At 34.6% G+C, this 14,869-nt stretch overlaps 1 protein-coding gene across 1 annotated transcript; it reads right to left on the bottom strand.

The window, feature by feature from the left end:
* Nucleotides 1–2,343: 2,343 nt before the first annotated feature.
* On the bottom strand, nt 2,344–10,398 carry LOC114405030. The gene is made up of 4 exons (XM_028367725.1): nt 10,129–10,398; nt 3,493–4,353; nt 2,832–2,975; nt 2,344–2,647 (listed from the first exon to the last, which is right to left on the bottom strand). Exons 1-4 carry the CDS (start codon nt 10,396–10,398, stop codon nt 2,411–2,413), a joined length of 1,512 nt encoding a protein of 503 aa, XP_028223526.1. The 3' UTR covers nt 2,344–2,410.
* Between the last annotated feature and the right edge of the window lie 4,471 nt (nt 10,399–14,869).

Genomic DNA, 14,869 nt, shown 5'->3' with positions numbered 1-14,869 from the left:
CAAGAGCTCAACCGGAGGCCAAGCTCTGATACCAATTAAAGTACCTAAAACACACTAATAGGAAGGCTAAATAGTGTGATGGATAAAAACTTCATCTATCAAAAAATTTGAAGGCTTTTCTCAAATAGATATCAATGGATGATAGGTTTCGTCCAAGGGGTTCGAAATCACTTTGTGCTGAAAAAGCAATTCACAAAACTTGGATGCAATAGTATAGAAGTAAACTATAGAAAAAAACTAATTATATAGAAACAATAAAGAAAACACAGTGGTTTTATACTCTCCCAACATTTGGGCTATGTCCAGTTCTCCTTCAAAACTTACAATGAAGTATTCTCTATGCCACTTCTGGCTACAACGAGTACTCTCTAGGTCACTAATGACACTACCCTTAATCTCCCCCTGAGATTAAAACCCATTAATAAAAGTGGAAGTGTTCCATTAATAAAATCTCTTATTACAACCAAGTATTCTCTATGCCACTTCTGGCTACAACAAATACTCTTTAGGCCACTCCTGACACTGCCCCTAATCCCTCCAAGATTAAAACTCAGGTATTTTATTTTCTCTACGCCATTCCTGGCTTTCACAAACAATAAATGTTTAATAGAAAATGTATTCTAATCACTCAAAGAGTGTTTACACAATAAGCTCAAACACAATGAAACTTGCTAACTTAGAAAAGCTAAGATTCACTCAATTTGCTCAAGATTCTTTTGTCCAACTAAATTGACAGCGTTCCAACACTTTGCTCGTTTTGACTCAGATTATTCTTTTTTTGTGTGATTCAACTTTCTGTCACAAACATCTTCAAGCTTTATATAGACTTCAAATCTTTGATCCATTGAGAGATCCCAATTAGCTGTTGTCTAATAGCTTGGTGCTTTACACGAGGCACGTTACTGTGCAGAGAGAGTGTGGGGACAACAAACACATTTTAGCATGCATTGTATGGAGAGGGCATTGTTGACTCATTTAAAAGATAAAACACTAAAATGAATCTTTTAAAAGATAAAGGATCAAAACAAATTTTATTAAAAAGATAAGGAACCAAAAATATATTTTAGCCAAAATGTTTTTCCCCGAGTACAACAATTTTTTGCCAATATGTATGGCCGCTTCAATGTATTTTCTTCATTAGTTCTTTGCAAAAAAAGTTTACTTAGTTAAATGAATTGATTTCATAATCAATTCCAAATTCAACCAATCTGACAAGCTAGTTCAGACCGATTATGATAACACTTATTAACATCATTCTAAGGGATAAGTGTTAGAAGAAAGTCTTCATCCTCTTGAAACTAAAAAATAATTATAAGATGGATTTTTAATTGTATAAGATTCTAGCATTGTTGGATGAAACATGGCATGCTTGAAAATTTAGGGGGCAAGAAAGACAAAAAAAATCTTCTATCGAAAATGTGCATGCTAATTTTTCCTTTTCATGGCAATCATCAAGGAAACCTATTTTGCATGGTATGTTTTAAGATTTTTTCTAACTTTCCAAATTGTATTGTCATTATTATTGTTGTTGTTATTATTATTATTATTGTTGTTGTTGTTTGTGTTTCGTCCAATTATAGTTAACACTTTCTTCATCTTAAAAAGAAATTTTGAAAAAAAAAAATAATTTTGGAGAAAGACTTTAAAAAAATTAAGAAATCATTATTTACTAAATGGAAATTAGGAAAATGTATTTTTTCTTTAAGAAGAAAGACAAGCGAAAGTAGCTTTAAAAAAAAGTCGGACATCTTTGTCTCCATATATCTCTCTCTTAAACTAATTAACATGAGATAAGAAAAATAGTTTTAAAGGAACTTTTAAGCTAATATTGTCAAATGTCTTTATTTTAAGAATTTTTAACTTTAAATTTAAATTAATTTTTAAGCTATAAAGAATTTCGTAACAATGTGGTTGGAAATTTAAAAACTAGGCAAATGTTTCTAATATTCGGTAACCATCCAAGAAGTTGAAATTTTTTTAACTCTTGCTGAATTAAGGGATAGTAATAATTAATTGACCAATTTTATAAGAACATTAGTATGAGTAAGTTTAGAATATATTATAAATAATAAATAAGTCTCATGGCTTTCTAGAATATTGATAAAAATGTAAATAATAAACAAATTACAATTGTGAAGAAAAATACCAAAGACAACATCAACGCATGTTGTTAAATCATTTAATAACAATATTTCATAAATTGGCTGTAATATTGGTATACATTAAGAATAATATTAATACTAGTAATCTTGTTTAATTTTATAATATAACCTCGATATTTCATATTCAATAAAAGAATTTTGCATTAAGAAAGATAAGGGTTAGAGATATTACAACATTTATCTTATCAAGAATAAATCATCCCAAAAGCTAAATAAGCTATTTGAAAAAGATAAAATAACAGTTCACATTAAATCTTTAAAATGTTTGGTAGTTGTTCTGCCAAGTGAATATAGAAAAATCCCATAGCTCCAGTACGAAACTTGTTTTGATATCTCGTTTCTAGAGTGAGAATTTCACCATCTTTAATCTCAACAGAGCCTGGTTTGGGATAACAACCTGACATTCCAACTAGGTAACCTCTTTCATTTCCTGCTTCCTTTCCCGTTCCATATTTTGGTGTTGAAGTACATAAAACCCTTCCATCCTAAGTTAATCAAAGACATAAATTTAGTGAAGATGCATTACAATGGTGAACATCTTACAATGATATAGTATTAATGAAAAAAGTTATTACTTAAGAATACCTTAAGTAAATAAAATTTAATAAAACTTTATCTTCAACAAATCATAAAGATTACATAGGAATGGATACATATATCAAATATCACCTGTCCATAGAGAGTTGCATTGACAACACCAGTATGCATATGAGAAGTGCCATATATAAGATAACCACCTTTTTTCATTGGGATGTTTGCTTTCTTAACATGAGGGAAGTCACCATGACCAATTCTTGGAATGGTATATTCTGCCTATAAGAAATTAAGAAACATATGTTACCAACTTCTCACAACAAAGTAATAGGCTACTCTTATGGTTTGTAATTTAATTGAGATTTAAAAGTCCACTTATCATCTACTCCCTACGTCCCTAAATAAGGCTATTTAACTAATTCACACCCTTTAAGAAAGTTGTTTAATATAGTTAGTAACATTAAATTTGTTAACAATTTGTATTATTTTTCCCAAATTACCCAAAGTTTATTGAGACTCATAATATCTATCTTTTCACTTAATTGCTTTTACACCTAATTAATTAATGTGTGTTAGTCTTTTTATCTGGTCCTTATAAGAGAGATATTGTATTTATCTTTTAAATATATAATATTTATTGAAATGTAATAAATTTTATTTGGGTCAAAAAATAATTAATGCAAAAAAACACTTGAAAATAGTACTTTATAAAAAGGGAAAAATAAAACTAAAAAAAGAGTCTTCTATTTAGCAAGGAATGGATTGTTAAATAGTGTATCTTGAATAAATTCTCAACCTGGCAATCATGAATTGTTGAAGAGCCATTTGTTCTCACACGATCAGTTGTATCAAGTATATAAAACTTTAGTGGCACTTGGTGTTCATCCCAATCAACCCATCTTATTTTGTATCTCAGTGAAAGCTTTCTCGTTGGGCCATGAAAACCCTTTCTTAATTTGCATTGTAAGTTATCTTTACAACAAAAGAGTCCTCCTTTATAATTTAGGGACAATGGTTGCTCATTAATGTCTCTTGTGACATTATAAAAGTCCTTTGGAAGATTAAGTAGGTCACATCTACATTCTGTGCAACCTTTTCTACTATATGCACCACGTGTATCGATAACCATGATGTCGAACAACCATTTTTCCTTAAATCCATGTGGAATATTTTTAGGGTTACCAAATTCTACCGCAAAAGGGTCTGGAAGATTTGAGGATGTTCCTCGTGATTCTCCTCCTAAGCCCCAATAATGTGGAAGCAAAAAGCCTCTGCATGCACCATCATTTCTTGTGTAATTGATACCTTTACTAATGTCATGAGATTGCTCAATGTACCGTGACATAGTAATATTTTCGTTGTACTTTATTGCAAACCAATGATGAAGATAGGTTTCATATAAAGGTACAGATTTCCCATCTTCATCAACTAGTTCGGCATCAAAACTCTTGACCCCAATATGACCTTTTGGAAACTCAATATCATAAAGTGCTTTTGATGCAATTTTTCCTGGTCCCACTTCAAAACTTTTAGACACAAAAGTAGCCGATTTGATATGATTTTCAGACTCTAGGAAAATTGAGTATGTTGTGCCAGAGAGAACCACTATTATTGATAATGAAAGTATCATTACTTCAGACATAATCCTTGTATTAACCTGTACATAAATTATTAGGTATTAAGAAATTAGCTATGAAAAATATCTGCAAAGTCATTCTTCTTGGTAATCTTATAGATAATTCACACAAATGTTTTAAAATATGAAAACTAAAGTAAGAATGAAATACGAAAACAAAGTATTGGAACATTGACGATAAAAATTGCATACCATAAAAGAAAAACATGAAGACATGACCATGGCGAAGATTGGGTTTTCGATGAAAGTGTACAAATGTCGAAATTGTAAGGGGTAAATTTATGTGTATGCAAAGTTGTTGCTTTTATATATAGTAGATGGTTTGATAATAGTATATCTGGTGTAACTAAATGCCAAATTAACACACACGTTATTGTCTCATTTTGTTGGATATATAACGTATTTTTGAATTTACAGAATAATGGTTTAAAGCAAATTTGATCAGCATTGACCAAGTTGGATAACTATGCAAACAATTAGAAAACTTTTATAGCTATATATAGCTGTAAAAACAAATTGATATATCGGTTTATTTGAGAAAACTCACGTGCATAGCACTCTTCTTTAAGTGGTCTAATTTTTTTGAGTATTTTTTTTATTTTGTTCCTTATTTTTCTTTTCTTAATATGAAACTATGGATGCATTTTATTGATATTTTTTTAACTGAAATATTGTTTAAAAGATATAGATTAAAAATGCTATTTAAAATTTTAAAAGGAATAAGAATATTTAATTCAAATAAATGCATAAAAAATATAATTAGTTAAACTTTAGTAGGAAAAAGACTAAATTTAGGAAAGTAAAATGTAAAATATATATTTGATAACCTAACTTACAATTTATTAAAGATAAGAAAATTATATTGTAGAAGTTATTTTTAAATGCGATTAATTGAAGAAATTTAAGATTTGAAAATTAAAAATATTACATAAATAATTTTTTATACATGGTAGTAGTTACAGATGGTGTTGGATGAGAATAGGTTGCATTCCAGTGTTATTATTCGATTGTATGGACTAACTTATGTGATTGGACTTTTCCCTTGTTATTGGGAGGAAGGGGGGGGGGGCAGGGGGTAGGAGGCATTAGTTGGTGTTTACATTGTTTTTCTTTAGGCTACACTTTTTTCATATTGTGGTGGTTTTTTTTTCCTAATTTAAGTAATTCCTTGTACTTGAGGTTTTTCTCTGACTGTGCATGGGGATTCCGGTGCACTAGAGGGTTTTCCATCATCTAATTAATTTATCACATTGGTTGTAGCTTTGGTCTTTTCGTAGATAGTCATCAACATGAAAATTGTGTATCCCTATTGAAGCAAAATTATTTCAAAAGCTTGAGTTTTAATGATGACAAATATTCAAGAAGCAAACATTAAGTTAGCTGAACCAAGCTATCTAGTAATGGTTGCTTTAAGTGTGCTTTATAACATACGACTAAACTTAGAAGAATGGGGAAGATGTGGAGCAGTAGCCTATGGTGGAAGTTTTCCAGACATAGATTCTGCATATTCAAAAGCAAAACTACTAGAAAGAGAGTTGTCATAATTAAGATGGAAAGGAAAACACGTTTTGTGAGTGAAACTGAAAATATAACAAGCTATATATGATCCGAAGCATGATGTTAGGTATCTTTGGTAAAGGGAAATATATTAGAAGCTACACATGACTAAGGGATCATCCAAAGTATGTAGTGCAAAAGACACATGTGAAAAAAACCATATCTATCCCATTCAGAAGCACACACTAGAGCCTAAAAGTCAAGATGTTTGCATAAGCTATACAAAAGCACTAATCTTGAAGCTGAGAGTTCTCCATAAGACATGAATAAATTATGAAGAAGGAAACTCAAAGAAGACAAGAAGTCTTGACCAAGTATAAGAAAATAGAAGATCGAAGATTATAGCACAAGGGACTATAATAACCTTAGCATCCCAATAAGACATGTTGTAGACCAATCTTTTGAAGATTTCCAAGTATTCTAATTCAAAAATCATGAGAATCCAATAAGACCACAAACTCACAGCACCATAGATACATTTTAATTTTGAAAAGCAAAATTTGACATAAATCATGGGAAAAGCAGAGAAGAGCAAAGAAACCCAATAAGAGTTTGACGGTGCAAAAGACATGGAAGTGAAACTAGAGCTGAAATGCTAGTTGTATGAACATGGACAACTTATATGGTATTTGAATTTCAAATTCTACCTTCATGGACAACTTATATATGGAAGAAAATTTGAAGGAGCTCATTACAAGGAACAAGTTCCAAATTGAGAGGGTAAAGCGAGAGTCGTCCTAAGAATAGCTTATATTAGAATAATCCTCCTTAGTCAAAACATTGATGAAGCCGAAGTAGACCCAAATCCATAGAAATGTCTATAAACACTTTCATTAGAGGAGCCGAAGTAGAAGACATCTTAGAAGGTGCAGTTTCCTTCCCTTAGGATAGAGGAAAGAACTCATAAGAATAATTAAAGGATTACTGCTACTAAGGGGTGTGAAGTTCAGGGAGGCTTTTTGAAAGAATACTTGGGTAGAGCCTATAGAGGATTAAAGAATACTAGGTGAAGAGCCTATAGAGGCTTATAGAATATGAGGTGAAAAGCCTATAGAGTCTTAGAGAATACCAATGTTGTTGCCTATAGAGGCAAGCAAAGAATACTAAATATAACCCAACACTTGGTCTACATCCAGTTGTCCTTCAAAACTTAAAGGGTTCCACTAATCAAAACTTTGATGACAACCAAAGTATTCTATATGCCAATTCCGGCTACAACGAGTACTCTTTAGGCCACCCCTAACACTACCCTCAATCTCCCCCCGAGATTAACACCCAAGTATTTTTTGTCACTAAGCCACTTTTGATGATTACTTTAAGTACTTAAGGATCTATTAACTATTCCATGCCTATGGACTATGAGCCAAGTGCTAAAGCACTTGTCTTCTTAGGACTAGTTGTTGAGGTAGTATTGTCCAATGACTAATACTTTAGTTATTGTCCAGAGCCTTTCTATTCATGCTTTCTCCTTGTATCTCATAGATATAGATAAACTTGGACACAACCAGACTTAACAATCTCTCCCTTTTTGATGATGACAAATAGTATAAATTTTGATACAAAAAAGGATAAGATGAAAAGTTTAAGATCAAGGTACTTGATGTTTAGAGTGTACTGTTGCACACTACTTACTCTTTGTTTGTGTATTTGAAGAATGTAACTTTGTCATACAGCAAACTTGTTAAGCATTAAAGCATAAAAAGATCTTTTAAAGACATAATCAAAGAAAATATGTTATCAGAACACATGAGCAAATTATGTTGAGATAAATGAGACTCTCCTTGAGTTCATTGCCTTGTGCATGTATTAGCGAATATGTATTAATCAAAGCATGCATAGCATACGTGTAGAAGAATTAGAAAAAAGTGAAAACACACATATGTGACCACCATAGCACTTGTTTTATTAAAAAGACAGATTAGTACAAGTGAGTACAAATAAAAAAAATTCCTATTCTACTTTCTCCCTCATTGTCATTATAAAAAACATGGGTTTAAAGGGAAAAAGGAAATGAGTGGACCATCATTGTCAACCTTCAAGGATGGAGGTTGAGGAATGGAAGGTGGTGACTTTTGTGGTGAAAGCGGAGGCGTATAATGTAGCTCCATGTAGAGCTTGTAGGCCTTGGATATTCTTCATCACTAGAGTCCTTCGCTTCTTGAAGATCAATGGTAGCAGAAAAGAGAACGAGGAAAGGTGATTGGAGACGCCACTTCAAGGAGAAGATGAGTCAAGAACAAGCTCAAAACCATAGGAAACCATGGATAAGAGCTTGAAGGTAAGAGAAGATGAGAGAAGAGAGATAGAGAAAGGGGAACAAAATGTTGACAAAGAGAAGAGGGAGAATGAGGTCTGAACTTTGAAGTCTAATGATGCAATCCTACCGCCCCAAGGGCATTGGATAGAAGACTCTAAGAAGATTGGGCCAGAGACGCAAGAGAAGGCCCTAGGATTCTCATGAGCCTTAGGGTAGATTTTAGGCCCATGGGCTAAGTATGAGCCCACTTATCTTTGTACATATTAGATTAGGATTTCATTATTTTTGGGCCTTCTATTTAGGGCTCCATAATGTAGGTAGGGTACCTGTTCAATTTCCCATATGGTTCCTTCTTCTCCAATTTTTAACAAATATATTCAAGGGAAATGAAATACTGGCAAGCGCACCGGGTCATCAAGTATTTAAAATTAAAACAGAGTAATTTGAGTATCGAACTCAATGAACTTGCTTATTAGATAGAGTTTTATTCAGAAGTAAGGCATTGTTGGAACAAACATTGATAATTGATGGTTAAAAACAAAAATAAACTAATTCTATGGTAAAAACAGTAAATGCAAGTAAGTAAAATTTGACAACAATAGGTAAAAAGCATTGAGTCTTTCTAATAAACAAGTTGATGCATATGAAGATATTTCTCTAATTAATCATGTTCTTGTGTTCTATGCTGTAGCCTAAAGTATTAAACCTCGATCCCTCATAAGTTTAGACTAATTTAACCTAAGCTTCGTCCGTAAATCCCTCTTGTAAGACTAGGCTTAACTTAAACAGCATATCATCACAGCATATTCAGAAAACCAAAACCCCACAATCCATCCCTGGTAATGTAGTTATTTAGTCCTGCTTCTATCAAGTTCTAAGGCAATAGTACATTTCCCAATGCTAAAGTCACCTATCAGTACACAGAAATGGGTGATCAGACCAAGAGCATGCAATAATTAAGCATTGAAAGAAGCATTGAACACACAAAACACAACTAATTAGATATGAAAAGTAATTACATCAACTGTTCATTAGAAATCCCCAACTAGGGTTTTAGCCAGCCATACACAGAAACCCTAACACAAATGAGATAGAGAGTACAAAATAATTGTTGCTTACACAAGAAGGGGGATCCCTCGTCTTCTCCTTGGCACCTCACAATCACTCAAACACTCACTAATCTCTCTAAAAATGTAGAACCCTAGGCTTCTCTGCACAGTTTCTCCTTTTTGCTGCCTCCAGAGCACTATTCTCAAAGTCTGTGCAAAAATATGCAACTCCACCTCTCAAAATTGTACCCTAATTCTGACAATTCAGGCTTAAATAGGCTCTGAAATCGCGACGTCGCGCTTAGCGCGAGTAAGTGGATTTGGGCTTGGTGCCAGTCGTGCGCCGTGCCTGGCAAGAGACAAATGTCTCACTTAGTGAGTTGATGTCACGTTTAGTGCGCGGCCTTGATTCTTGTGCTCTTCCAGATTCCCTTGTCACGCTAAGCGCATTGAAGTTACGCTTAGCGGTGGATATGCGCTAAGCCCATAGGGTCCGCTTAGCGCGACTGCTCCTTTTAGCGCTTCAAGATTTTAGCCTCTTTTGACCTGAAATTGTACAGATTTCTCATTAATTCCAATTAAAGATACTCTAATGACATATATCAAAATAAAACAAGATTTATATACAAATTCCTTCAAAATAACTATAAATTGGGGAACTATATAAGTTTTAGAAAATGTTTTCTATAAAAAAGTTAGTCGTATAAGACGACTAACAAACTCCCCCAAATTTACAGTTTTGCTTGTCCTCAAGCAAAGAGAGAACGGTTCACTTGTCCTCAAGTGACAAAATACAGTGGTTAATCAAAGTGGTATTTGTTTCACAGAAAAATTTAATCATATGAAATGAATATCATGGAATGAGCTGTCAACTTCAGAAGGAGTAAAAGTAGCTGGGGTAGAAGAAGTTGGTGCTCATGTGGTAGGGGGAACCTCAAAAGATGGGAAAGTCTCTGATTTCTTCCCCTTGCCCTTCCTAGGCCCTCTGAAAGTCACTGTTAGATAATCAAGATTCCAACAATTCTTCTTCATATATGCCAAATTAATGGCGAGGCTGAGACTCTCCAGAGTCCTCGAATCAGAAGTGACTCCTCTAGCTTTACATAAACCGGTGATTAAGGCTGGAAACCCAAGCCTAGAGGAGTCGTGCTGGGCAATCATAGAGATCTGATGAGAAATTAAGTAGCCCACATCCATGTCCATCCTCTGAATTATTCCAAAAATCAACTTGGCCCTATCTAGAGTGTTATCTGATGTGTGTGAGGTAGGGACCAAGTTTGAGCAATGGTAGTCAGGTTCTTTTTAAGGATCTTCAATGGCTAGCCATCAGCATTAAGCTCAAATCCCCTCCCTGGGATACAAACCTTGGCTGCTGATCGAGGTCGTACACGAATCAAATAAACATGAAAATGCAGTAACTAGGAAGTGATCCTAGGTCGTTTCCCAACGAGCAATGATAAACCAAATGTTCGTAATATACTTGCAGTAACAGTAACGATTGGGGGGGGGGGTTTGTTTGTTTTGTGATTTAAAGAACATAACAAGTAAACTGGAATACGAAACTAATAATATTAAAAAAATGGGTTGTTTCCTCTGATTCAGAAGCCATTCTCTTGTCCTAGGTTATGGAGAATTTGTCCCTAACAGTTAACCACTTAATCCAACCCTATTTCAATTTACTAAGCGAAAATCAACTTAGGGTTGTCAATACGTGATTAGGCAACACATACACCAGTTAGCCCTTTGTCCATTAAGCATGAACGCAAGTTAGGCTCAGAGGCAATTAATCGAACACGAAGCGTGCACAGATTAATGTTAATGAATTTGGGTTAACTGGTGAAGGGAAAACTACCAGGAAGCCACATATAAATGAAACCTCAAAGAGAGTTGAGCTTCGTCCTCAAAAGGAAACAACACCAGAATATTTAGCCTTCCATAGATTCAAACAGAAAACGTAAATGAAACTAAAAGCAGAAACGTAAACAAAGAAGAAATGTAAACGAAGCAGAAACGTAAATGAAGCAATAATGTAAATGAAGGCAGAAGAAGAAACAAGAATGAAATTGTAATTAGAAGCAGAAAATGGAAAATTGCATTACGTGAACAGTAGCATTAGAACAGAAAAACGTAAAAACCATAAACCCTATGCTCTGAATAATAGTCTAACAAAATAGCCGTCACAAATCCCAAGGCTGCTATTTAAAAAGAGTCACTCAAAGTCACTGGGCCTTATTACAATATTCTGGCCCAAAACAAAATAAACACTGAACCACATAAAATAAAATTGCAATCTCCTAATTAGAAATTAACTAAGGTAAGCGCTGCTTTATTTGCCCTCTTCAAGTCCACAACCAAAATCTAGATTAAGCCCAACGTTTCATTAATTCCTGAAATTAGATTAAAAACATCAAATTAGCTAAATGAGCCCAAATAATAAAACTGCGTAATTAATTTGACAATTAAGACTAATCAGTAATTCAAAAGGTGCAAAAAGGGTTTAAGAAATAGAAGAAAATGATGGCACATCAAAACCCCCCATACTTAGCCTTTTGCACTCCTGGGCAAGATGAAACAAAGAACAAAATCCACGGATATCAAAGAGAGACAAACAAAAACATTCATATATTTCTCAATGAACATCAAGGAATGAAAGTAATGGGTAACATCTAACATAAGGAGATCCGAAAAGTCAAGACATTCGTGAAAATCATCCAAGCAACCCAATCATGGAAAAATAGTTAATCAGCTCAAGAATGAAAAGTGATAAAGCCTCACAAGATATACACTCTATCTCTCAAGTGTCTAGGCTACTATTTACCCTCAAAGCACCCATGAAAACAAACACCACATAAACTTGGCAAGATTCTAAAATTGACAATCAACTCATAAACACAAGCACATGAGGATCAAAAGGTCTTTTAAGGTTGTAATGGGGCGAAGGACAAGGTATGGAAAAATATGGAATAAGTGGCTAAATCCCAAAGGAATAAAGGAGCAATGGGGAATAAGTGCATATTAAGAAAAAAATGAAAAAAAAATAAAAAGAACTAAAGATAAAATTTAAACATAAAGAATAGAACCAAGAGTCTAATCATTCTTTTGCCATTTAAGATCTTATTCACTCAACTTTATTGCTTTTCTTTTTCTTTCGATTTTTTTTTTTTGCTGTGTAGCCTTTGAGAAACAGCATCTCATTTAGCATGTCCAACATTTAACCAATATAAAATGTACATCAAGTATGGCCCAAAATACATCATGAAGCATAGCCAACAAAACATGTTATCCAGTGAAACAAAAATCCCCCACACTTATTCCCAAAACAATTCCAAAGCTCCAAAATTCCTTAAGGATATGGTGATATCATGGTTTTTCACTTAAAGCTTGTAGTGAGCTTCAAAACAAGGTGTCATACCCTAATTTCGTCCGGGGACCTTTGCTTGATGACATGCGACCATTCTTTGGTCCTCGTGAGGTGCTTGGCACCCATCATTAGGCGATTTGTGAAATTCCAGGACATGCCGAAAAAACCAAAAAAAATGTTGATGCACAATCCGTAAGTTTCCGTGACACACCGGAAATCAAATGGAAGCATCGTTGCATAATTAAGTGAGGTTCCGTAACATTCCGTAAGTCAAAAAGGGGATGATTATGTAATCCGCAAGGTTCCGTAACATTACGGAAAGAAAACAAGTATCGTTACGAAATTCGTAAGTTTCCGTAACTTTACGAAAAAAGAATCACCAAAAAACAGCAGAGGGGGGTGTACTTAGTAAAAATGGGGGTGCAAATAGCACCCAGGCCCATTTGGGCCCTCCAGAAGATTCCTCCAGAAGGCGGTTGCTTCTGGAGGAAGCAACCCTGCTCGCCTGGGCGAGCTGAGCTCGCCTGGGCGAGCTGGGCGGCAAGCATCTCCCCTATTTTGCTATAAATAGGGGAGGAAATGAAGAAGGAAAGGATCCAGCCCCTTAGGCACTTCTCTCTCTTTCGAATTTGCTTGGAAAAATTGTTTCCGTGAAGAAAATCTAAGCCGAGGCGCTTCCGAAACGTTTCCGTAACGTTTTCCGTGAGGAATCTCGCAAAGGTTTCAACCGTTCTTCGACGTTCTTCATTCGTTCTTCATCGTTCTTCGATCTTCAACGGGTAAGTACCTCGAACCAAGCTTTTCGATTCATTCTATGCACCCGTAGTGGTCCACATTGTGTTTCGTGCATTTTGATTCTCGTTTTGTTTACTTTTTATACCCCCTGTTGACGTGCTTAAGCCATTTTACTTAAGTCGTTTCTCGCTTAACTTAAAAATAAAATAAATTTCCACCGAACGTTTGAATTGTATTATCCATTAACTTTGGTTAAAATAAATTCCGACCGTTCGGTCGTGCCATAACCACGTTGGAAATCAAAAAGAGGTAAAAAATAAATATAATAATCAAAAAGACATCTTTTAGTAAAATAAAGCGGAAAATCAATCGGACGTTTTCTCTTTGGGATTTCTCATTCTTAATCGAATTGATTAATAACTAAAGTAAAACTAAAGGCTAAAAATCAATTCGCCTAGTCAAGCTCGTCCACAAAAATAGGCTTTTTAAGTTTGTCATCTCAATTTCTCACTAAGTAAAATGGATCATTTTTAAGGTCCAACGCCTTAAAATGATCACCTCTTAAAGTAAAAAAGAATCACTTGACAAAAAGAAAGAACTACGTAGGTCTGAGTTCCTCATTGAGGATACGTAGGAGCAAAAGCCCCGCTTTTGTCGACCACCCCAAAAGATCGTTAATGGTCCAATGCCTTAACGTTTCTCTCCTTTCAAAAACAAAAGATCGTTAATGGTCCAATGCCTTAACATTTCTCCCCTTTCAAAATCAAAAGACCGTTTAATGGTTCAACACCTTAAATGACCTTTTGTTCAAATAAAAACATATTTTGCAAAAAAGACAAAAACAAACTTAACCAAACACTTTGTTCCGAAAGAACTACGTAGGTCTGATTTTCTCATCACAAATTGAGGAATACGTAGGAGCAAAGGGAAACACCCTTGTCGACCACAAAAAAGAAAAATATAAAAAGGGTATAAAGGATATAAGAACATAAAAAGGAACATAAAAATCAAAGTCATGTTTGCACATTCGATTAAAGGCTGTCGTCCCTTGGGACGGGCGTGTGGGGTGCTAATACCTTCCCCGTGCGTAAATACAACTCCCGAACCTTTCACTAAAAAGTTCGTAGATCGCGTCTTTTCCGGTTTTTCCGACGTTTTCCTCAAATAAACGTTGGTGGCGACTCCGCGCGTATTCCTTTCGTGGAACACGCATCCCGCGAGTCACGCGTCGCCCTCCCGCCGAAGGGTAGGTTGCGACAGTTGGCGACTCCACTGGGGACATTTTTTAGAGAGTTAGGCCATTTAATTTTGTGCAATGTTTTACCGTGACTTACCCCTTTGTTGGTTTCCTTTCATTATGTTCTTGTGTATATAAACTATTTGTTGCTTGTAGTGTGTTTTAGAATGTATGCATGAGGTAAATATTTATTCATTTGATGCACACAAACACTAACACTATTTGCACACACTGTGAGTGAAAAAGGGCCCTATACCCGGGTTCATGGGAACATAAGGAGTGGAGGTGAATCTGTGATCATGCTAGGTCTCCGACTTGCTTGATTACAGTGAACCCTCATC

This window comes from Glycine soja, chromosome 3 (assembly GCF_004193775.1).
Source record: "Glycine soja cultivar W05 chromosome 3, ASM419377v2, whole genome shotgun sequence".
Classification (NCBI taxonomy): domain Eukaryota; kingdom Viridiplantae; phylum Streptophyta; class Magnoliopsida; order Fabales; family Fabaceae; genus Glycine; species Glycine soja.
The sequence above is the reverse complement of the archived record's forward strand: the minus strand, read 5'-3'. Positions and strand labels throughout refer to the sequence as shown.